This window comes from Staurois parvus, unplaced genomic scaffold (genome assembly GCF_062004578.1).
Source record: "Staurois parvus isolate SC_StPar_1 unplaced genomic scaffold, SC_StPar_1.0 ptg000126l, whole genome shotgun sequence".
In the NCBI taxonomy this organism is placed as follows: domain Eukaryota; kingdom Metazoa; phylum Chordata; class Amphibia; order Anura; family Ranidae; genus Staurois; species Staurois parvus.
In genome coordinates, this window is record NW_028317922.1 from 3,035,062 (window position 1) to 3,059,320 (window position 24,259).

Genomic DNA, 24,259 nt, shown 5'->3' on the forward strand with positions numbered 1-24,259 from the left:
TACACACAATTTGCTTATAGCAAAGAATTACTTTGCTATAAGCAAGCATTTACCAGAATGCAATCGATTCATTGTTTTTTTTTTTTTTTTGTGCTTAGCTGTGATTTGGTCACAGCTAATCACATGACATGTGCATGTGACCTGCTGTGACCATTCACAGCTAGGCACTAGTATACAATGGATGGCATGAATGAAGCCATCCATTGTATACAACTGTCATGTGACCTGCTGTGATTGGTCACAGCAGGTCACATGGTACCAGCAACAGGAGCCGGTACTCGGATCTGTCATCGGCCGTGTCCGAGGTACACGGCCGGTGACCGATCGCGCTGCTGCGCTGCTCTGCAGTTGCACGAACTGAGCATGTGCGGGAGCACGCCAAATGGCGTGCACCCGGAATGCAGAAGCACTTTTGCCGCCGCCGGGCGGCCAATGGTTAAAGCGCTCCTTAGCGCCTACACTTTTCTATATATATTTTTCACTTTTAATATCTGTTCTCAGTGCTGCATTTCTGTATTACATATTTATCTAAAGGGTCTGAGGTTTCACCTTAATGCTAGCGGCTTGTTACCTAGCGCTCGGGTTTCTATCCTTTTATCATAGATCAAATCCTATGACTAGAGACCAGGGGACGGGGCCGAGCAGCACTCTGCATGTCTATGGATCCACACAGTCTGGCTCGGTAGCAAGCCCACACGTGTGCCCCCATAGAAAGCGGCTAGCTATGTTGGCAAATGGAGATGGGGAGGAGCCATAAGTGCCAGCGGGGGACCCCAGAACAGGAGGTTCAGGGCCGCACTGTGCAATACCTTTGCACAGGGCAGAGTATACAGTTTTTTTAATTTAAGGGGAAAGAAAAAAAAATAAAATAAAAAAAAAACCAAAAAAAAAACAACTTTAGAACAGTTTTATTTGCCGAAACTGGGTAAAGTAACTTTATAGAAGACGCAATGCGCCTGTGCTCAACCACCAACCCTGATTCACCACCACATCCCTGGGAAATGCCCAGGTTTTCCCAAGCATGGTGGACACTCCATCCTAACTCCTATATTCCAGCTTTAGCGTGACGGCTAAGGAGGACTGCACTATCTTGTGCAATTTTTTAATTTCTCAGTAACTTACAGAAGAGTTTCATAGCAGGGAAACACAGGCATGATGACAAGATTCCTATTGTTACTTCTGTATGTTTCTTTGCCTACTATAGGCAATATTAAGGTTTCAGTGTAAAGATAACATATATATACAGGGGTGTGGACATTTTTTAAAAAAAAAAACTACTTGTCCCGCAGGACAATCTACTTGTTCAGATTTAAATGAAAAAAAAATTTCACCAAAACCGCATTTAAATCTGAGGTGCTTTCAGGAATGTCTGGGGCTTTATAGCGACTTAAACATTTAATTTTTTTTTTTTAAACATTGCGCTGTACATCTCCTCCTACCTTCCCTGCCTGTCTCCAGCACCGCACCCAGACACTAGAAGGGAGGGCAGGGACCTTGCAGTGTAATAGGCACCAATTGGGTGCTCCTCAGGAAAGGGGAGTGTCGGGCTTATCCTTTATGCTGCCAAAGCCGTTTTTACATACTTTTTAAAAAATCATTTCAAGCCTGAAGATTACACAAAACCCGCAAACATTTTCTGAAAGCAGAGGACCTTGAGAATAAAATAGTGGCAGTTCCATTTTTTCATGTCGTACAATATTACCGCAAAGCTCTAGAAAAAGGAAAAATGTCAGTAAAAAATACACTCAAGTTCATTTTAGGGCACAAAAAAAACAAAAAACAATAAATTAGTCTATTTTTAAACAGATATCAAACATGTAAAGCCTTGAATTTGTGTGCACTCGTGAAATGGCAACAGACTTCAGTACCCTATATTTTCTATAGCTGACCCTTTTAAAGCCCTTATAGGTCATCAGTATAGTGTTATGGAGGTGGTCCCGAGTTAGAATTATTGCTCTCATTCTGGCATGCGCAGCGATATGCAACATGTCTATCGCAATCAACATTTTCATGAGTAGGCACCCCAGCGCATGCTTTTATGTTTGTACGTGCAAATATGTGGGGTTGGGGGGCCTCAAATTTTTTTTTTGTTTGAGGGGATGTTATATGCTTGGGTGTAACTAATTTTACATTTAAAAAAAACACAGTTTTTTTTTTACTTAAAGTGGAGTTCCAGCCATTTTAGTGTTTATTAAATGTCAGCAGCTACAAAAACTGTAGCTGGCATCTCAACTGTTGGCACCAGGCTGTGACAGCTTGCGGCTTCGCCCTGCACCTCCTAACCTAGTCTGGCAGTCTCCTGGGACCTGTGAAAGTTCCCTGGAGACTGCAGAAGGGAGGAGGGGGCCGAACTTCCGGCACACTTCGGTGTGGCGAACTGAGCCAGAAATGGGAGTGGGTACCTGTCAAAAACAGGTATTTACTCTAAAAGACCCTGGATATATCCCCTGAATGTAATGCAATGTACATCACACGCCATTACATTTTTTCCCAGCCTCAATGGCCAGGAAATCTGTGAAAAGGATAACATCATAACGTCACTTCCGGGTCAGGACAAGGAGGGGACCGGACATGTTCGCTCTCCTCCCTCCCCTCTACAGGAATGGAAGGGGATGGAGGCTGGCACCGTAGTGGGCTGTGTAAAAGCAATCAGGCAGTAGTGCAGCTGCCAGAATGCTTTTACCTGACAGGTGAGTCCTGCTGCTTGCCCACAGGAGGGCTAAAGATTAGGGGTAAAAGGGGAGAGGAAAAAAAAAAAAACTACCTGCCTTGAACCTTGGAACTACATGTCCCGGGCATCGGGACAAATTCAACTTACCTGTACATAAAAGTAAATGGATACTTATGTCAAGCAGATTCAAAATGCAAGTGGACAGATTATGGGTTACTGCAAGATTTATGTGATGGAACAAAGCCAACTAGCTGCACTTCAACTATATATTCAATCGTGTTTAGTCTTCTATATCTCATGAAGAGTACAGGGTCACACCAAGCAGGATCAAACAGGTACATTACTACAGTGCATCCTGCCTCAAATACGGCTAAAAATGCACCCTCCCAGCAACTAGTCCCATGACTTTGTGACTACAGCTGCTTTTACTAGCATAGACACTGCAGGCATCTGGACTCTACATCCCTGTATAGTTTCCTTAGGTTCCACAATAGAAGACAACAGAAAGCGCTTAAGGATGCCATCCCACACAAAACTCTTAAGTCGGTCATAAACTGATCGAAAATTCAGCTGGTTCAGGAACAGGCTGAATTTTTATTCATGTATGGGCAGGCTGGTTGTGCTGAAGTTGATCACTTGATTCATTTCGGTTAAAACTGAGTTCCACTCACACTGTCAAAAAATAAGTCAGCAGCTACAAAAACTGTAGCTGCTGACTTTTAAAAAACAGCCACTCACCTGTCCCTCGGACCTGCAGTGTCCTCCCTGCAGCCTGTTTCAGCAGCGGTCTGGTGTACCAGGCGCCGGCATATTCAGTGTGGGCACCTGGCTGTGACAGCTTGTGGCTCCACAGCCGGGTGCCCACTGCGCATGCGCGAGTAGCGCTGCCCTTCCTGAATGGTCCCGTAGTCTTCTGGTACCTGTCACATGTCCCAAAAGACTACGGGGAGGGAAGGAGGGAGAACAACTTCCGTTTCTGATCGCCTAGGCGATCACAGCGGAAGTAGGAGCAGGTATCTGTCAAATTCTGGTACCCCCCCCCCAAGGTGCCAACCCTTAATGGGGAGCTGAGGACCTGTCTTTAAAGCCGAACTTGCCCTTTTGGGTGGAGCTCCGCTTTAAGCCAGCCTGTCAGGTGTTTTTCATTCGATCACTGCTGACAGTGATTATTGTATTCTGACAGCAGGGAAAACTCCCACTGTCAGAACACAAACTTCGTGAGAGGGATTCCCCCACCAACAATGAATAGGGGAAACTGATCTTTCCTGCACTGCTTAATGTACAGCCTGCTTTACTTTTCCCTGCAGCAGAACAGCCCATGGTACAAGTAAATAAAGTGAAGCAAACACAACTTACCAGGATATCCAATACCTTTGGCATTTGCATATGGAACCCCAGAAGACCCAGGGCTATAGACAGGATTCATGATTTTAGATCTAGAAGGAAGAAAAAAAAACAAACAAAAAAAGAACAAAAAGTTATTACAGTCATGAGGATATTTGGTTCTAAAGGCTCAAGGTTTATAACTCCATGCATGAAGGTAAAAACAAAAAAAAAACAAAAAAACTTTATAATGGTCAACGAAAAGTTGACAGCTATACTGTAAGACACCCATACAAAATTTTTACAGAGATGGGGTCCTTGGCTTGATATAGCTCAACCGTCAAGATTCGACCAGTCCCTCGTCGATATAAAATTTATATACCAGCTTATTTTTATATTTTCTTTTCTCTACCACGGTCCCCCTGGAGCCCCCCCCCCTTTTTTTTGTTTTTGTCGTTGGTGTCTGTTTCCTTTCTCTTTGCTCCTTTCTTTCCTCTTGTCTAGTCTTATTGAAAAGTAACACAAATTGGAAAACTTTAAATGAAGAAAATTAAATATATAAAAATTCAAATGTTAAATAGAGGTGTTTCTGCACTGCAGTCAATAGGGGGTGTTTTTACATTTAAGTCAATGGGACGCGATTTTGCATTGAAGTCAATTATTAAATCGGCACGGTTTTTTTTTTGTAGCAGCAAACCGCAGATAACCTATTTTGGGCGACCAATAGATCAGTGCATCACTAGATATCAGGTATACAGTTCAGAGACAACTTGGCAAGCTATTGCCAATCCATTAAGCAGTGGGCCAGTCAGCCAAGAAGTGCTATGCAAGCTTGGCACAGTTTAATGCTAGAAGTCTGTTGCACAGAGACTCTAGGACAGCTATCCCAATGCAGGTTTTCCAACTAGTGGCAGAAGCAAGCATTCAAGACAATGCTGACAGGTTATGAATAATACAGCCCCAGAAAACCAAGTCGGTATCAGCACCACCACCTATTTCTATCATTGCAGATTCACTAACAGATGCATGAATTACTTCCAAGTCACTTTACCCAATCTGGTAATAGTTTATTTCAAGATATAACTACACCCCCAATTCCAAAATAGTTGGGATGCTAATCTACATAAAAATGGAATGCAATAGATTTGCAAATCTCACAAACCCATTATTTTTTATTCACAATAGAAAACGTCAAAAAAATATCTACACTGAGAAAATGAACACTTAAGAAAAAAAATAAAAAATAAAATTGCCATGTCATCGAAAAGCGCAAATTAAAGCTCTATGATGCAAAGAAGCCATATCTGAATATGATCCAGAAACACTGCTGTCTTCTCTGGACCAAAGCACATTTAAAATGGTCTGTTGCAAAATGGAAAACTGCACTTTGGACAGCCAAATCAAAATTTTACATTTTAGCAACCATGAGTGCAGCATCCTCTGGACCAAAGAGGAGAGGGCCCTTCTGGCTTATCAGCGCTTGGTTCAAAAGCTTGCATCTCTGATGGAATGTGGGGTGCGCGTTAGGACACACAGAATTGGCAGCTTGCACATCTGGAAAGGCACCATCAATGCTGAATCCAGGTTTTAGAGCAGCATATACTGCCAACCAGAAGACATCTTTTTTCAGGGAAGGCCTTGCAGGTTTCAGGAGAACAATGCTAATCGCATACTGCATCTATGACAACAGCATGGCTTCTCATTATTAAAGAGTCGGGGAGCTTAACTGGCCTGCCTGAAGTCCGGCGCTTTCACCAACTGAAAATATTTGACGCATCTTAAAATGAAAAGAAGACCCAGGACTCTTGAGCTGTTAGAATCCCAAAACAGGCGAGAAAAGGTACAACAATCTGGTTGACAATCTGAGACAATGGTATCCTCACTTCCCAGATGTTTACAGAGTGTTGTTAAAAGAGGGAATGCTACAAAACGGTAAAATGGCCCTGACATTTTTTCATTCTTAAACTGTACATTCTCAGTTTTCAATTTTCTTTAACATTCTTTATTTAGAACATACATTTTTGTTAAATACAGAAGCAGAGGAATGCCACCTACACAGGAGTTGACCCAAGTACATTCACAATCGCATAATTATGCAATTGTCACGACAAAACTATATTGAATCAAACATTAAGTCGAGAACCTTGGCCAAATGGTAAATGGTAATAACTATACAAAATGAGATCGGCTCCCTTTCTGCATGTACAGAAAAAGAAACATAAAAGAGGACGAAGAAAGAAAGTAAAGAATGAAAACCAGAGGTACAAGGGTAGGGGGAAGGGATTTTTGAGTCCTTGACACATTCAGTGGCTTGATCACTAGAACAAGTAAAAAGGGACCTGTGGACCCATCTGCAGCAGAACTACCGTATTTGCCGGCGTATAAGACGACCCCCCTACTTTTCCTGCTAAAATGTAGTGTTTGGGCTATACTCGCCGTATAAGGCTACCCCTCTTCCAATGCACACCAGTGGGAGGAATAGTGCCCCATCATTGATGTCAGTGGGAGGAATAGTGCCCCATCATTGGTATTAGTGGCAGGAATAGTGCCCCATCATTGGTATCAGTGGGAGGAATAGTGCCCCATCATTGGTATTAGTGGCAGGAATAGTGCCCCATCATTGGCATTAGTGGCAGGAATAGTGTCCCATCATTAGTATCAGTGGGAGGAACAGTGCCCCATCATTGGTATCAGTGGCAGGAACAGTGCCCCATCATTGGTATCAGTGGCAGGAATAGTGCCCCATCATTGGTGTCAGTGGGGGGGGGGGGGAATAGTGCCCCATTGTTGGTGTCAGTGGGAGGAATAGTGCCCCATCATTGGTATCAGTGACACCAATGATGGGGCACTATTCCTCCCACTGAGACTTGCTGACCCTGTTCTCGTATGGTGCTGCTGCAGCCAGCATATGTGGTTGCAGCAGCACCTCTACACAGAACACTTACCTGCTGCTCCGGCACTCAATTTTCACGGGGCTGCTCGGCTCCGCCCCCTCGCCGGTGATTGGCCGCCTGTGTGCCTTTCCTGAGCTACAGTTCTGGCGGCCAATCACAGGTGAGGAGGAGGAGCCGAGCAGCCGCACGAACATCCAGTGGCCGAACTGAAGGAGACGCCGCGCTTCCTGGACCGGATCGTCGTGGGACTGGATCCAGGTAAGAGACGTCAGCCCCTGCAAACCCCTGTACTTAATGCCGCAGCCCCCCTAAACATGTGTACCGGCGTATAAGACGACCCCCGACTTTTGAGAAGATTTTCAAGGGTCAAAAAGTCGTCTTATACGCCGGCAAATACGGTAGTCTTCCTGGCCACAAACTGCAGCCATGATACTTAGCATTGAATTGATTTCGTCAATCCTTTTCAACCAAATGAAGGGAAATGGGGGAGACTCCTATTTCCAGAGAGATGGTATGCAAGCCCAAGCAGCATTAAGCAGGTGTATTAATAGGCAGTTCTTGTATTGCTTCTTTGTGAACTCTGAGTGGAGCAGTAGATACTTTGCTGGGTCTTCCCCCTAGGTCAGGGGTGGGCAACCTGTGGCTCTCCAGCTGTTGTGGAACTTCTCATGAGGAATTGCAAAAACCGTAAATTACAAGATGACTCTACAGGTCCCATGAGACACTGTAAAACTGACTGTTACAGCTATAACTTGCAGAGGCATAATGGAACTTGTAGTCCTGCAACAACTGGAGAGCCGCAGGTTGCCCACCCCTGCCCTAGGTCAACATCTGTCAAGCGTTTGATAGTCTCTCTAACTAGTGGCCAAAAATTGGCTAGTTATCCACAGGACCAAAAAAAAAAAAAATATGAAGGAACAAACCGCCCCCTTCCTTACAAGGCCAGCAGACCTTCGTTGCCTCCGGATAGATCTGATGTAAGGTGACCGGAACCCTATACCATCAGGTGAGCGGTTTGTATCCCAATTCCTGTTATTGAATGGTGAAGAGCGGTTGGCAAAATATAGAATCTGATCTCTGTTCAGTCGAGAATTTCCTACCCAGCACTTCTTCCCGCTTAAGTAAATATGGTGGTACAAAAAAGAGTCGGCAGGTTTGCTGAGCAATTTGTAGGTCATCCAGATTGCATGAAAGGTGGGGTCAGGGTTGACACAGATCCTCAAAGGGTGTATTGGGTCCCTGATCTATTCCTCTATGGGACAAGCTGGTCAAAAAATGAGTTGCTGTAGTCTCCAGTCATCTAAGGGTGGCGAAAACATCATCTGTATGTCCAAGGGAGACTTCATCACCTGGCCAGCCATGAAATCCCAAAGACGAAAAGTGCCCCAAGATAAGAGGGATAGAAATCTCCCATCAAAGATCCCCAGTGGAAAACTAGGATTGCCCAACACTGGATACGATCGCAAAATTGTAGAATGCACAAGCTGATCACCATCGCATAGTTTCAGGACCCCTATAGTAGCACCTATCAAAGGGTGGGTTTTGATGGCTGGGAGTTTGATGAGATCTAGCCACGGTAGACACTGAAGAGGAACATCCATGAAACACTGCTCCATCTCCACTCATTGTTTGCGATTCCTGTCCCTACACCAGGCAAGGATTCTGTCAAGAAGTACCGCACAGAATAATAACGAACGGGATCTGGGAAGGCCATCCCCCCTACTTTTTTGGAAATAAGGTGTGGGAGATATGTGGATGAGATTTCACACAAACGAAACAAATAAAGGCACTGCAAACCGGTTTCAAAAATGATAAGGGGAATTGCTATTGGGAGCATCTGGAAAAGATACAAAGGTTGTTCATTTTAGGTATTGCATTCTTACCCGTCCAAGAATGAGCATAATCAGCCCACTTGTGAAGGTCTGCAGTTATAGCACGTAGGGTAGGGGGCAAATTAGGTTTGAAAATCTGATCTAGGGTGTGGGTAATCTTGACCCCTAAGCATGAGATAAAAGAGGAAGCCTCCTGGAACGGAAAGGAGGCACAGAGTACGAAACCTAAACCAGAGTATAGAGATGTTCAAAAGCTCTGATTTATGGGCGTTTATGTTGAAATTCAAGAGGGACCTATAGAGTCGCAATTCCGCTAAAAGATTTGGGAGGGTGGCCTCCGGCATTGCTACAAAAAACATAAGATGGTCGGCGAAGGCTGCCACCTTCTGTCTGGCCTACTGGTAATCCCCTAACATTCTGATTCAGTTAGATATGTCTCAAAAACCGTTCTAAGGACAAAATGAATATCAGGGGTGACGGGCCACTCCTGCTGTGCCATTAGACAAAGCAAAATAGGCATAGGTGGCCTCATTGGTTCAAACTGCTGCTAACGGGTGTGAGTAGATGGCTTTGAATTAAGTAAGGAAACCTTGTCCCACTCGCAAATGACTAAGCGTCTCCTTCAGGAAAAGCCAGTCCACCCTGTCAAATGCTTTCTCTGTGTAGGCAGAAAGCAGACAGCTTACATGAATGGGCCCATTGGATGACATTCAGGACCTTGGAGGTATTGTCTTTGGCTTCCCTAGAGGGCATAAAACCCACCTGGTCAGGATGGCCTACTTTCTGAAGAAAAGGCCACAATCGAAGTGAGAATTTTCATGAAGATTTTTAGGTTGGTATTCAAATGCGAGATGGGCCTATAATTTATACACTAGGTGTAATCCTTGCCCTGCTTCGGAATGACAGTTGTATGGGCCTGCAAAGAATCCAATGGTAGGGGATTGGTCCTCAAGGAGGGAGTTGAAGGGGGCCACAAATCTAGATGCAAAGATAGGGGCAAATGCTCTATAGTATGCCCCTGTGGGACCATCTGGCCCCAGGGCTTTCTGAGGCTTAAAGGAGCTTAACTGCAAATTCCTCGGTCAACACTTGGGCACCAAGACCTTCCGTCTCTTCAGGAGAGATCGAGGGTAAGCCCGATTCAGTCAAATACTCTCCAATTTGTCGCTATTTGGTGGTAATTTGAACAGGCGTCAGAGGAGCATTCAGATTATAGAGAGATTATATAGTTGCTATGTTTTCGTGCACAGGACATGTGACTAAGATTAAACGACTCAACTATGCACGAAAACATAGAACTGAGGCGCAGAAAGCTGGCAGCAGGTGCTCTGGACTGATGAGTCAAAATGTGAAATATTTCACTGCAGGAGGAGGCAGTTTGCTCGTAAAGGGATAGAGAGTGGTACAATAATGAGTGTCTGCAGACAAAAGTGAAGCATGGTGGAGGTTCCTTGTAAGTTTGGAGCTGAATTTCTGCAAGTGGAGTGAGAGATTTGGTCACGATCAATGGTGTCCTCAAAGCTGAGAAAACAGGCAGATGCGTATCCATCATGCCATACCATCAGGTAGGTGTGCGATTGGCCCCAATCCTATTCTGCAGCAGGACAATGACCTAAACATGCAGCCAATGTAATTAAAAGATAAGTTCACCTTTTAACAAAAAAAATAATAAAATGAAATTTTTTTTGCAGGTCAAAAAAAAAAAAATGTGCATTTCTTATATTTTGTTTGTGAAGCCTGTAAAGCATTGCAGGCACCCCCCCTCCCGACCGGTCAGTATATTTTCCTTTTCATACATCCCTTATGAGCAAACAGATACTTACTGACAGGAAGGCTTAATGAACTACCACAGCGCTGTGGAGCACCATGGTAGTTCATTGAAAACTTCAAGCCAACAGCTGCAAAGGCTGCCAGGACCTGTAGTTTTCCCATTCACAGAATACTGTGAATTTTTATATTGAGACAGCTAGCGGGGAGAAGCTCCCCCATTAGCTGCCACAACAGGGGTCTGGTCCAATTGTAAAATGTTACACCAGAATATAGGTGCAACATGTAACAAAAGGTGAATGTATCCTTTAAGAGCTATCTTCAGGATAAAGAACAAGGAGTCCTGGAAGTGATGGTTTGGCCCCCCACAGAGCCCTGGTCTCATGGAGTCTGTCTGGGATTACACAAAGGCACAAAAAGATTTGAGGAAGCCGACATCCACAGACCTGTGGTTAGTTCTGCAGGATATTTGGAACAACCTACCTGCTGAGTTCTTTCAAAAACTGTGTGCAAGTGTACATAGAAGAACTGATGCTGTTTTGAAGGCAAAGAGTGGTCACACCAAATATTGATTTGGATTTCTCTTCTGTTCATTAACTCTCCATTTTGTTAATTGATAAAAATACACAATTAACACTTCTATTTCTGAAAGCATTAATTCACACCTGCCTAAAACATTTGAACTGTACTGTATACTGAAATTACACCTTTCATTGTGTGTTCCCCCACAATACAAGGGTTAATAGATTAATAGATTGCATGATCAAGGGGGTGATGAATTTGATAAAATACCTTAGCAGCTGATGCTCCTCTCAGCTCTCTGGAACCTTCAGCAGGATCAGTATGCAATGACATAGGAGAGCTTTGACCGGTTGAGCAAATAGAAGGAGTTTCAACAGGCCAGTAATACAGCACATTGAATGATGCAGATGAAGTATTTCACCTCCTAGTCTGAATGAGCTATTAAACCTTGCAGTGCAGAGGAGGGGAGAATTCCCACTGAAAGCTGAAAATTTCAGTATAGCTGGAGCTCAGCTTTAAAATCTTATGCCGTGCATATATAATTTCAAGACTATATAAGGCCCAACTCCTGCAGACTTGGACATCACTTTGTGAAATTCACTGTGAATGAAGACAAGTGACTTGCATTATAATGTACTTACATATGGACTGATGGTTACTTTAAGTATTCTGCGATATACTGCAGGACGTACATACTTTTAGGTCAGGGGTGTCAAACTGGCGGCCCTCCAGCTGTTGCCAACTACAAGTCCCATAAGGCATTGCAAGGCTGACAACTGGAGGGCCGACAGTTTGACTCCCCTGTTTTAGGTGGGTATTTTGTAATTGTGTTAAAGAAAAAAAAAGCCTTTTTTATTGCATTTATGCTGCAATATTATGAAAGTTCCATAATGACTTATTTTGTTGTTGTATAAGTTAGGGAAGTGGATACCACTCAGAATCAATTGATTCATCTCAGGGTGGATTTGATTTAAATCAAACGGATTTAAATCACAATTTAAATCACTAGTCAGTAAGGCTTGATTTAAATCATAGTTTTCTGCATAGACTAATTCTTGCTGGTATAACTTTAATATACAAGTAGATGAAGATTTTTAGAATAACAACTTTTCATATTAGTTTTTTTATCCCCAGTTAATAGGTTAATCATTCATATTTGGACAACTTTTCTGCTGTACTTAGGAAGGAGAAAAATAATCATTACCTTAATAATAACAATTTAAATAAATTTATTCAACTGAAACAATAACATTACAGCATATGATATTTGCTTAAACATCCATGTTTGTTAACTAATTTGGCTAAACAAAATATATATATTTTAAGAAACTTAGACTGTCAGGCCCTTCCTCCTCACACTTAGTTTCACTTTCTTCTTGTGCAGATCTATTCCACTCCAAACAACCAGAAAAATATTGTTTCTATTCTATTCACTGAACTTCTTGAAACTTAGCACTGAAGGGGTTGATTCTGTATTCATAGGTTTGTAGAAGTTAGGATTAAGGTCTTTCTTAACTCTGTTCATGTTATAACATTTTTGCTGTGAAGAAGAGGCATGTGATCTCCGCTGAGTCAAATTCAGTTTTGAGAACTGCAAAGTAAACCAATCATCTGTGATAATATCTTGTAGGCAGACAAACTGCCCAATAATCTTACAAAAACCTCTGGAAGAGCATGACATTGTGAATGGATTCATGGAATTTATTTGCAAAAAAATTAAACATATACAGCCTTATTCTACATAATTAAAAACTAATCTTTATTTCATGATGGAATAACCTTTGGATAGTAATATATTTTCCTCAAAAAGCATTTTATTCAAAAAAATCCGATTTAAATAAAAAAAATCCGATTTTTTTTATTTTTTAAAAAAAATCTTTGATTTTTATCCACCCCGATTCATCTGCTTTAGTTAATATATGTTCTAAAGCAATGGTCTCCAAACTTTGGCCCGGGTGCCAGATGTTGGCCCTTTCTTACCCTTATCCAGCCCTTGGGGCACCATTCCATCCACTGACTACAACAACAAAGCATTATTCCTGCCACTGACGCCAATGGGGGCACTATTCCTGCCACTGACGCCAACAATGGGGGCACTATTCCTGCCACTGACGCCAACAATGGGGGCACTATTCCTGCCACTGACGCCAACAATGGGGGCACTATTCCTGCCACTGACGCCAACAATGGGGGCACTATTCCTGCCACTGACGCCAACAATGCTGCTTAAGGAAAGGGGGGGGGTTTAAAATGTGGCTCAATTACCTACTTTTTCTGCTTCCCAGCCACAAGTTAAGTGAGCCCGTAGTGGAAGGTTCTCTTGATCCTTTAAAATATTTGCTGGTTGAAAATCTTCCAGCAAATTTTTACATACGCCAATAACATCACCTCAGAGAACTCCCAAGAAAGTTGAACACAGAAACCTACTCTCAGGAAGATGTTATCTACCTCTGTCTGATCCCTGGCTTCCGTCACCCTTTTCTGCCTTCTTTTTTCTCCTTCCCCCTCACCTCAATACACCCCTCAGACATACACACTTCCAATCTGGTGTCAGGTTATTTATAATGTTGTTAAAGCAGAACAAAACCCTCCTATCATTTGCAGCCAAGGAAGCTGCCATTTTAAAGTAGAACTTTAGGCTATAAATAAAAAAAGGGGCGAATAGTCAGGAATTTTAATACAGAAGAGACATGCTTTGTCTTCTGCATTAAAGTTACCTGCCTGTCCGTCCCTGTAGTGAGCCACGCAGGTGCAGCTCACTGTAGAAATTTAATGGCGAATCTGAACTCCTGCGCATGCGTGATGTCATCCCCGCCCAGCCAATCACAGCGGCTGCGTTCGGGACCCAGTAGCTGGCTGCCCGAAGATGTCAGCAGCCCGGTGGGGAGTTCCAGAATAGCGCATCGCAGGATTGGAGAGTATAGTCCCGCTTTAACCTCTGATCTTCAACTGCCATGATGCCGCACATGTGATCAGTTACAAGACATTTGGTTGTTTGACAGTTCAGTTGGGTGAATGCAACTGTTTTATCAATGGTTTAGTTCCACTTTAATGCTAGTTTCAGTTATAAGGTTCTAATAAACAAAAACAGTTCTACATGTTTTACAGAACTAAACCCATTGATTTCACCAGTTTCCAAAACAGTTACATTCAAGGCATGCTGTGAATGAAAAAATGTCACATTTGCTTGTTCTTCCAACCAAACTGAAAACCATCATTTGGCTGATATCATAGCTGCTCATGTGTGCAGCACCATGGTGACTGCAGATCAAATAGCGACCAAGATGGCAGCTGCCTTTGTGGTAAAGGATAGGAGGGTTAAGTTCTGCTTTAATGGGGAAGTAAAACCGATTACGGTTTGCAGAAGCAGTGCAATATGTTGTTAAAACACAATGCGCTGTTTACATTTTTTTCTTTAATTTACTAGTGTCACAAAATGACACTTCGTTCAAGCTAAAGATGAATTTTATACATTACATTGGTCCAGCTTGGATCAATGTAACTATATGTCATATCTGGCCAATCCTCCTGGAAGCTGGATATCGCTGAAGTAGAAACAGATCTCTATTTGCTATGAGTCCCGTGCTGAGCGCCTGCACTGCTGCATTCTGAACACAGGAGGTCAGCAGTGTGACTCAGACACCATTCAAAGAACACTTTGTATGGTCTGAATGACCGCAAAGCATTCTCGGATTGGCTAAGGGGCAGTGTGTGACATCACCACCCCACCTCTCCAGATTGTCCAATCAGAGAACATATTGCAAACCATCCTCTTAATGGCGCCCATGCTAAGTGACTGACTTCCAATGTTCAGAATGCCATCAGGCTGGCCCCTCAGTCGAGGACCCAGAAGCAAACTGAGATCACTGGGGTAGAAGTGTCTACTTCAGTGATATACAGCTTCCAGGGGTATTGACCAGGTATGGTATATACATAAATACATTGGTCCAAGCTGGACTAATGGAACTATGCATAAAATATTTGTACCTAAAATTCTTCTCTATGGCACAGCAGTATATTGTATTATGCTGTTACGAGGGGAGTTGTGTTTCATCAAAAAGCAGACAGGAAGAAGGGAATTTACCCAAACTGGAGAAGCTTTGCAAGGAAACCAATCAGCTTCTATCTTTCATCTTCAAAGCTTAACAAAAACAAGATAAAGGTGTGGGTGAGGAAAGGTGCTGAAGTATGTTACACCCTGAATATGGGGGCAACATGCTCCAAAGGGGAACTCAAATCCTGCCACACCAAAATGTGTGGTAATTTGTTGCCATGTGTTCGGTTTGCACAACTTCTCACAAATCCTAGTCCACTCACTGGTTACCTCTTGCCTCAACTACTGCAACTACCTCCTAATTGGATTACCTTTACATAGGCTACTTACCCCCCCCTTCACTCTATCATGAATACCTCCTGCCAGACTCATCCACCTTATCAACAGTTCAGTGTCTGCCACCCTTCTCTGCTGATCCCTCCATTGGCTGCCATATCCCCAAAAAAATTATTTCAAAATGCTAAAAATAACTTACAAAGCCATCCACAACTCTGCATACCAACCAAATCGTTCTCATCTGTCCTCTCAAGACGGCCTGCTCTCCCACTTTCCTTGTCACCTCTTTCCATGCTTGCCTCCAGGACTTCTCCTAAGCCTCTCCCATCTTCTGGAACTCCCTACCCCAATCTGTCCGGCTGTTTCCTACTCTGTCCACTTTTAGGGCTCTTTCAAACAGGACGGACCTGTTTAGCGGATCCACTAGCTCAGCAGGGGAACTCTCTGCTGAGCAAGTGGATTACAGCTCTGTGTCCCCTCCACTACTGCAGAGCGGACACAGAGCTGCTCGCTCTCCTCAATGGGAGATCGGCTGAAAACAGACCGCCTGTCTGTTTTCATGCGATCCAACGAACGGAAGGGGAATTGGATCCCCATCAGGCCCGGCAGGGCGGATCGGATGACAGTGGGTGTAAACGGACACGTCGATTTACACCTGTTGCTCCATAAAGGAAAATGGAGGTTCCGATCGGGTCCGTCTGAAAAACGGGCAGAGGGACGCAATCGAACGTTCGTGTGAAAGAGCCCTTAGGCAATCCCTGAAAACATTTCTCTTCAGAGAAGTCTATGCCTCTACCTAACAACGGTACAAGTATTTTCTCCATCAGTTTATCCCCCACAATTATTGCCTTTTGAATCTGTTGGTTCTCCCATTTTAGATTGTAAGCTCTAATGAGCAGATTCCTCCTGTATTGAAATGTATTGTAACTATACTGCTTGCCCTCACGTTTTAAAGCACTGCGCAAACTGTTGGCACTATATAAATCCTGAATAATAACTTCCACAAAGTGCCATTAACAATAAACCACTTGCCCTCCAGAGGATTTACCTCCCTTCCTGACCAGGCCATTTTTTGCGTTACGGCGTTGCGTTATTTTAACTGACAATTGCGCAGTCATGCAACACTGGACCCAAATGAAATTTACATCCTTTTTTCCCCACAAATAGAGCTTTCTTTCAGTGGTATTTGATCGCCTGTGCGGTTTTTAATTTTTGAGCTATTAAAAAAAAAATAAATAAATAAAAATTGAGGAAAAAAATTATTTTTTACTTTTTACTATTAAACATGTCCTGCAAAAAAACTCATTTAGGCCAAAATGTATTCTCCTGTATGTCTTTGCTAAAAAAAAAAAAAGAAAAAAATCCCAATACGCGTAAATGAATTGGTTTACGTGAATTACCTGGCAGTTGTGGCTGGAATCTTTCTTGGTCTACCTGACCTTGGCTTGGTATCAAGAGATCCCCGAACTTTCCACTTCTTAATAGGTAATTTAACAGTACTGATTGGCATATTCAAGGGTTTGGACATCTTTTTATGTCCTGTTTCATCTTTATAAAGTTCCATTACCTTGTTACACAGGACTTTTGACAGTTCTTTACTGCTCCCCATGGCTCAGTATCTAGCCTAGTCAGTGCTTCCATGTAAGAGCTAACAAACGCATTGACTATTTATACACTGACACTAATTGCAATTTAAAAAGCCACAGATGTGGGACATTAACCTCTAATTGGCATTTTAACCCGGGTGTGTCACCTTGTGTGTCTGTACCAAGGACAAACATTCCAGGGTATGTAAACTTTTGATCATGGCCATTTGGGTGATTTCTGTTATCATTAAGATTTAAAAAGGAGCCAAACAACTATTTGATAATAAATGTCTTCATATGATCATCATCATTCATTAAAAGAGCATTTTTTGGCATGATCAGTCATACTTTCAATATCAATGCCAAAATGTCATAATTTCTGCCAGGGTATGCAAACTTTTTAGCACAACTGTGCACGTATATGTGTATACACACACACATACCCATACAAAGCAGTATGTAGGAGCCAACAGGGGAGAGAGCTGTATTGTTTACATATAGTTAGACTCCCCGCCCCCCGTCGGTAATGCTTGGTGATCGGGTGCCGGCGCAGATCACATACACGCTCCCCCACTACACATAAATCACAACTTGCTAACCGCCAAAGCTAATGGCCACTACTCAGTGCTCCTACTCCTTGACCTCTCCGTGGCTTTCGACACGGTTGACCACCCCCTCCTCAAAAAACTATACTCTTGGCTTCAGGGACCCTGCTCTCTCCTGGCTCTCTTCCTATCTATCACAGGGCTCCTTCAGTTGTACCTATAACGCTGCCACTTCCCCCTCACTCCCCCTCTCTGTTGGGGTCCCTCAAGGCTCTGTCCTCGGGCCCCTTCTCTTCTCCATCTACACCTCCTCCCTTGGCCAACTGATACATTCTCACGGCTTCAACTACCATCTCAATGCCGACGACGCGCAAATCTCTCTCTCTACCCCTCGCCTCACCCCTTCAGTCTCTGCCTGAATCACCAGCCTACTGAACGACATATCAGATTGGATGTCACTCCACTTCCTCAAATTAAACTTTTCCGAACGCCTAGTTTTCCCCCCAGCCCGCGCCCCCCCAACTTCTCCATCACGACCAACACCACCACCATCAGTCCCGCCCCACAAGCCAGAGTACTAGGGGTCAATCTAGACTCCAATCTGTCTTTCCAGCCCCAGGTTCATTCGCTGACAAATTCATGTAGACTCCACCTCCGCAACATCTCCAAAATACGTCCGTTCCTTACCCCAGAAACTACTAAGCAACTCATCCACTCCCTCATCATATCATGATTTGACTACTGCAACTCCCTCCTCGCCGGCCTACCCCAAACACAGGCTATCCCCACTTCAGTCTATCCTGAATTCTGCGGCCAGACTCATACACCTTACTAAATGCTCCGTATCCGCTGCCCCCTTCTGTCAATCCCTCCACTGGCTTCCAATTGCTCAAGGCATAAAATTCAACTTGCTAGCACTGACGTACAAAACTGTTCATAACACTGCCCAAACTACATCACCGACCTGATATCTAAATACCACCCCAAATGTACTCTCCGCTCCTCACAAGACCTCCTGCTCTCTAGTTCCCTGGTCTCCTCCTCCCATGCCCGTCTCCAGGACTTCCCCCATCCTCTGGAACTCACTACCCCAATCCATCAGACTGCCACCTAGTCTCCTCACCTTTAGGCGCAGCCTGAAAACCCATTTCTTCAGGGAAGCCTACTCCGCCCTCACCTAACGGCCAATCTCTTCCACTCCTCCTACCACTCCATCCCCCACAGCTTATTCCTCCTGTACCACTATTCCCTCCCTCCTAGATTGTAAGCTCCAAGGAGCAGGGCCCTCAAACCCCTCATGTATTGTATTGTCTCGTGTACTGTCTCCCAGTATAATGTACAGCGCTAAGCAAACTGCTGGTGCTATATAAATACTGTATAATAATATACACACGAGATTTTGCACACCCCTGCCACCCAGTAGCAGTATATCTGCTATAGGGCAGCGGGAAAGCGGTTAATGACCCTGCAGCACATGTGCAGAAGAGATGGCTGTTTATTGTGTATTATGCAATTTTGCATGCGTTCCTGCATCACATGAAGGTGACCCCAGCCGTCAAAACATGTGGACATATCCTGCTCTCTCTCCCTGTGTATGCTGTTACCCCTATAAACTACATAATATATGGGGGGGTTCGGTTAGAGTCTCCTAATTCCACTCATCTCAGGGGAACCATAGACTACTGCATCCTGATCAATGCCCATCACTAAACGGAATTCTCTACTACGGATGGATCTCTCTCTATATAATATATATATATATATATATATATATATATATACACATACATACATACACACATACATATATATACACACACACACACACACACACACACAGAGATAGGGGTTGATTTACTAAAGAATCAGACTGCTCTCTGCAAGTTGGTCAAGAGCTTAGTAAATGAAGTGAAGCTTCACTCTGTAAAGAATACCCAATCACATGCAAGGAAACAAAAGAAATTTTTTTTTCTTGCATATGATTGGATGATGTGAGTCCATCTAGCTTTAATAACCCCCCCACTTGTGTTCGATGTCCTGCACACGGTATACACAGATCCTCTCCAACAATGGATATGTACATCACACGGAGAGTCATTGGAGCATCAAACCCCTCTGTGATGTCAGTTCGGGGATGAGTAGTAACGATGGCCGGGGGGAAGGAGGTGTCTGGTCCATTGTGTCCTCTGTGCTGTGAGCCCTCCATTATGTACACACACAACTCCCTCATCACCAGTCCTCTTCCTGTATATCTACAGCAGTTACCCGAGCGCCGCCCTCAGGGAGCAGGCAGGGCGATGCCCGGATGGAGGGACACAGAGGACGGGGGATGCTAGGCCTCATCCCGAGTAGCAGTGATCCCTGTGTATGAACTCCAGGTGACGGCAGCACTGAGCGTCTCTCCCCCCACCTCCGGGCCGTTCACTCACCTACCGGGCTCCGGTCAGGACGCAGAACTCTCCTCACACAACCGTGTCCGGGTTTCTTCCTTTCTTTCTGAAGAGGGGAAATACCGTGCAGCAACAACCTACGGGCCCTTGTCGTCACTTCCTGCCGCAGCCGCCAGCTTCTCCCGCCCCCTCTGCTGCTGTACGACGGCCAGGGGTGGAGCCGGAGCTGCCTGTGTCACGTGGTGTTATTCGAGGCCTTCCCACTGGCTCCAATTATGTTTTCAAATTGTCCGTGTGAATTGTCATGCGTGGGGACACTGGGCGGACAGTGCAGGGAGAGCACAGCATGGAGCTATGACGGCCCCCTGGTAGCCAATTATAAGGACAGAGCAATGCTAGTTGCACAACGTCTATAAAGCCTGTCCATGGACACAGCTGAGCGGGTCTTATCAAACCCAAATTAAAGTAGAACTATAGACAAAACTTTATAGGGTTATAATTCCTGTCATTTATTTTCACCATCTGTGTCCCATTGGGGAGATTTCACTTCCTGTCCCATAGCCAAACAGGACGTGGGGACCCCCAGGTAACCAGAACTAGTGTCCCCATTGGATGATATCGGTAAACAGGACAAATAGGGTGAATCTCTCTAACGGGACACAGACAGCAATAAATCCTGAAAGGGGTTCTAATCCCTCTCCACTCTATACTTTAATGTGTACAGCCAAAACCTTTATCTGCAGTCTTGGGTAGAGTAGGGGAGCGTTAAAGCAGAACTGAAGGCAAAACGTTTTTTCATTCTGGATAGAGTAAAGGAGGGTTGTAACTATTGGGGCTAATTCTCTTCACTTCCTGTCGCATAGTCAAAACAAGTGGGAGGAAATCTCTACAAAGAGAATCCCTGATTGTCACCAGAACTAGTGGCCCCATTGGAAGATTTCTCCTATTCTTGTTCTGGGGGTGGCCCACAATTTGGGATTTTCTTTCCCTTTTGATGATAATGGTAAACAGGACTAATAGGGTGAATCTCCATAATGGGGGCACAGATAGCAATAAAATTCATCCGCACAAAAAAAAGAAAATTATACTATACTTACCATAATTTTCCTTTCCTGGTTCCTATCCATGGCAGCATACCTGTGATAAGCTCTGCCTTAGATTCCTCTCTCAGGACCAGTAAACATATAAAAGAAAGGATTAAGGTATCCCCAGCTTTCTGTAATATAGAGCACCAAGGGAGGGATCGTATGCTGCCATGGATAGGCACCAGGAAAGGAAAATTACGGTAAGTATGGTATGATTTTCTGTTTTCCTGGTGCCTCCATGGCAGCATACCTTTGATAAGTAACTAGCTGAAACGGGTGGGATCATGGTTAGAAAACGTTTTATTAAAAAATAGGATTTTTATTTGGAACAGGCAACGGTCGTTCTGATAGCTTGTCTGCCGAACTCCACAGACGAGAGAGCCCCTTGGTCCACCCAGTAGTGTTTCATAAATATGTATTGGGACGACCAGGTAGCTGCAGTGCAGATGGTCTCGATGGATACATTCACCTGAAGTGGAGACAGACCTGGTCAAACGTGCCTTGATTGAAGAGGGGGGTTCCAAACCACTGGCCCTGTACACCTTATGAATTAATTTGATTATCCATGAAGCAATTGTTCTTGATGAAGCCTCTTTTCCCTTGTTTTTGCACCAGGGGATGTAAAATAGATTAGATAAGTGCTTAAAAGATGCTGTAGCTTGAAGATAGCACCTTAGCACACTGGCGATGTCAAGCTCATGGAGGGTACCCGATTGCGGGTGTGAAAAGCTTGGCAGAGCCCATGGTTCTGAGAGACTGGAAAAGGAAGAAATCTTCAGAACAAATCCACACAGTGTTCTAAGTTCTGCCATATCTGGGTAGAAAGTAATATGGTCCACTTCCGCCCTAGAGCTTGAAGTTCTGACACTTTTACCAGATGATACTGCTATTAGAAAGGCAACTTTTAGAGTCAGATTCCACAAAGAGGGACTCGGACAGAGAAAAGGGTTGGTTGAATAAAACCTCTAGGACAGGGGTGGGCAAACTTTTTGACTTGAGGGCCGCAATGGGTTCATATATTGGACCCGGGGGCCGGACCAAGAGTAGATGAATGATGTGTATGTGTCATCCATAGTAAGTATAGTAATATTCCCCCATAGTAAGCATAGTAATTAATCCCCCATATAGTAATTCATCCCCCATAGTAATTCATCCCCCATATAGTAATTCATCCCCCATAGTAATTCATCCCCCATATAGTAATTCATCCCCCATAGTAATTCATCCCCCATATAGTAATTCATCCCCCATAGTAATTCATCCCCCATAGTAATTCATCCCCCATATAGTAATTCATCCCCCATAGTAATTCATCCCCCATATAGTAATTCATCCCCCATATAGTAATTCATCCCCCCTATAGTAATTCATTCCCCATATTAATTCATCCCCCATATTAATTCATCCCTCATATAGTATTTCATCCCCCATAGTAATTCATCCCCCATATAGTAATTCATCCCCCCTATAGTAATTCATTCCCCATATTAATTCATCCCCCATATTAATTCATCCCTCATATAGTATTTCATCCCCCACAGTACTATTCCCCCCCAAGTAGTAAGCCAAGTCCCCCCTGTGTCAATTCACTTAGCTTTGCTCCGCGCGTTCCTCTCGCCGTGTTCCCGCGCCGTTCCGGTCTTCAGGGCGGACTGTGAGAGGAGCCTAGCTCCCCTCACGTTCCTCACGCTGCCCCGCCTACACACATTCTGACAGGTGATGTTTGCCACGCTCCGCGGGCTGGATTAAAAGGTCCGCCGGGCCGTATACGGCCCGCGGGCCGTAGTTTGCCCATTGCTGCTCTAGGACTACAGACAGATCCCAGGTGGGAAAAGCTTTTTTGAGTGGTGGACATATCTTTTTAATGCCTTTGAAAAATTTAACCATAATTGAATTTTTGGCCCACCTATTGTCTGTTGCCGCAGAGATCGCTGCCACCTGCACCTTTAAGGTGCTCAGGCCTAGACCTAGGTTAAAGCCTGCCTGGAGGAAGGCCAGAAGCTGAGAAGTGGAGGGCAGATCTGGATTGAAGTTCCTGCTAGTTGCAAAAGCTTTAAACTTGTTCCAAACCTTGTCATACTTATTAATTGTAGAGGGTTTTCTGGCTTTGAGTAGAGTCAAAATAACTTCCAAAGAACATTCTAGGGCCTGCAACCTCTGCCTTTCAACAACCATATGTGAAGATTCAACTTGTGAGGACTCAGATGTGTGTGCTGTTCCTGACACAGAAGAAACGGTATGAGTGGGAATTTTATCGGTGAGAGAAAAAAAAAGACTACAGGTGAATACTGATGGTACTTCCAGGAGCTCTCAGCAAGGTCGGCTTTCACCAAAGCCGCATGAGGGCACACTAAAGCTCCCGGGATTAAATAGTGGAAGGGGAAAATGGAAACAAACTCTTCCTCCAATCTGGAAGGAAAAAATAAGAATTCAAGTAAGGGCAAAACAGTTTATTTGCCCATAATGAAGATGGCCACTGCAGCGTCCAGCCGCACTGCGCATGCACAAACTAGGCAGCTGTGGGACCCAGCCGGCCAGCCTGGTCATGCCAGGTGCCCGTGCATGTGCACTGTGCGTAGGAAGACGCCAACATGAAGGAAAGGCCAGAGAGAGGAGCATGCCAACTCTATAGGGGAGAGGAAAAAAAAAACGAAAGAGAAAAGCAGAGGATTGTACTGAAGAGGAAGGAAAGGGTACCTGGGGAGAGAGAGATGAATCACAGCAATGAAACAGGCAAGAGTGGGGAACAGAGGAACAGAGAAGGAAAGTAGGTGAACACCTGGGAAGCCATTGAAGAGAATGGACAGGAATAGCTGCTCTGTCTCCTAAGCTTCAGCAAACACCATGAACTTGTTGGCAGACATAGTGCTTCTGGATAAGCAACATCTGCTGTCCCAAAAGACCCCCAGAAGGGATTCTCTATCTTATCAGTGCCTTTAACTGATAAGGTAGAGCCTGCGGGACTGCGACTGGGAGAGGCTGAACCCAGGTGGAAGCTGCTCACGGCAGAGGTAAGGACAACCAATTTACATTCTCTGACCAAACGGTATGAGGAAACAAAGGAGAATGCTGGGGGTACCTTAATCCTTTCTTTTATATATACACTGGTCCTGAGGGAGGAGTCTAAGGCGGAACTTATCATAAGTATGCTGCCATGGAGGCACCAGGAAAAAGTTTTGCCTTTGTTTAAATTTTAAAACCCACAAGATTGTTTTTTGCTGTCTGTGTACCTTTGGGGAAATTTCACTGTACTTCCTGTCCCTGAAACACAAAAGGAAGGTACACCTCCCAAACTGAGTGAAATTTTCCTTTTA

At 44.2% G+C, this 24,259-nt stretch overlaps 1 protein-coding gene across 2 annotated transcripts in view; it reads right to left on the reverse strand.

Annotated features, from left to right (window-relative positions):
- Positions 1-20,056, reverse strand: part of FAM168B (family with sequence similarity 168 member B) — a 33,732-nt gene extending 13,676 nt beyond the window's left edge. Inside the window, exons 1-2 of one of the 2 annotated variants that reach the window (XM_089672350.1) lie at positions 19,900-20,056; positions 4,028-4,107 (exon numbers count right to left, since the gene is read on the reverse strand). In XM_089672350.1, coding sequence (XP_089528476.1) covers positions 4,028-4,097 — 70 coding nt within the window. In that variant the 5' untranslated portion in view covers positions 4,098-4,107; positions 19,900-20,056. The remainder of the gene's footprint in view (positions 1-4,027; positions 4,108-19,899) is intronic. The other variant, XM_089672351.1, reaches the window with a different exon arrangement.
- Between the last annotated feature and the right edge of the window lie 4,203 nt (positions 20,057-24,259).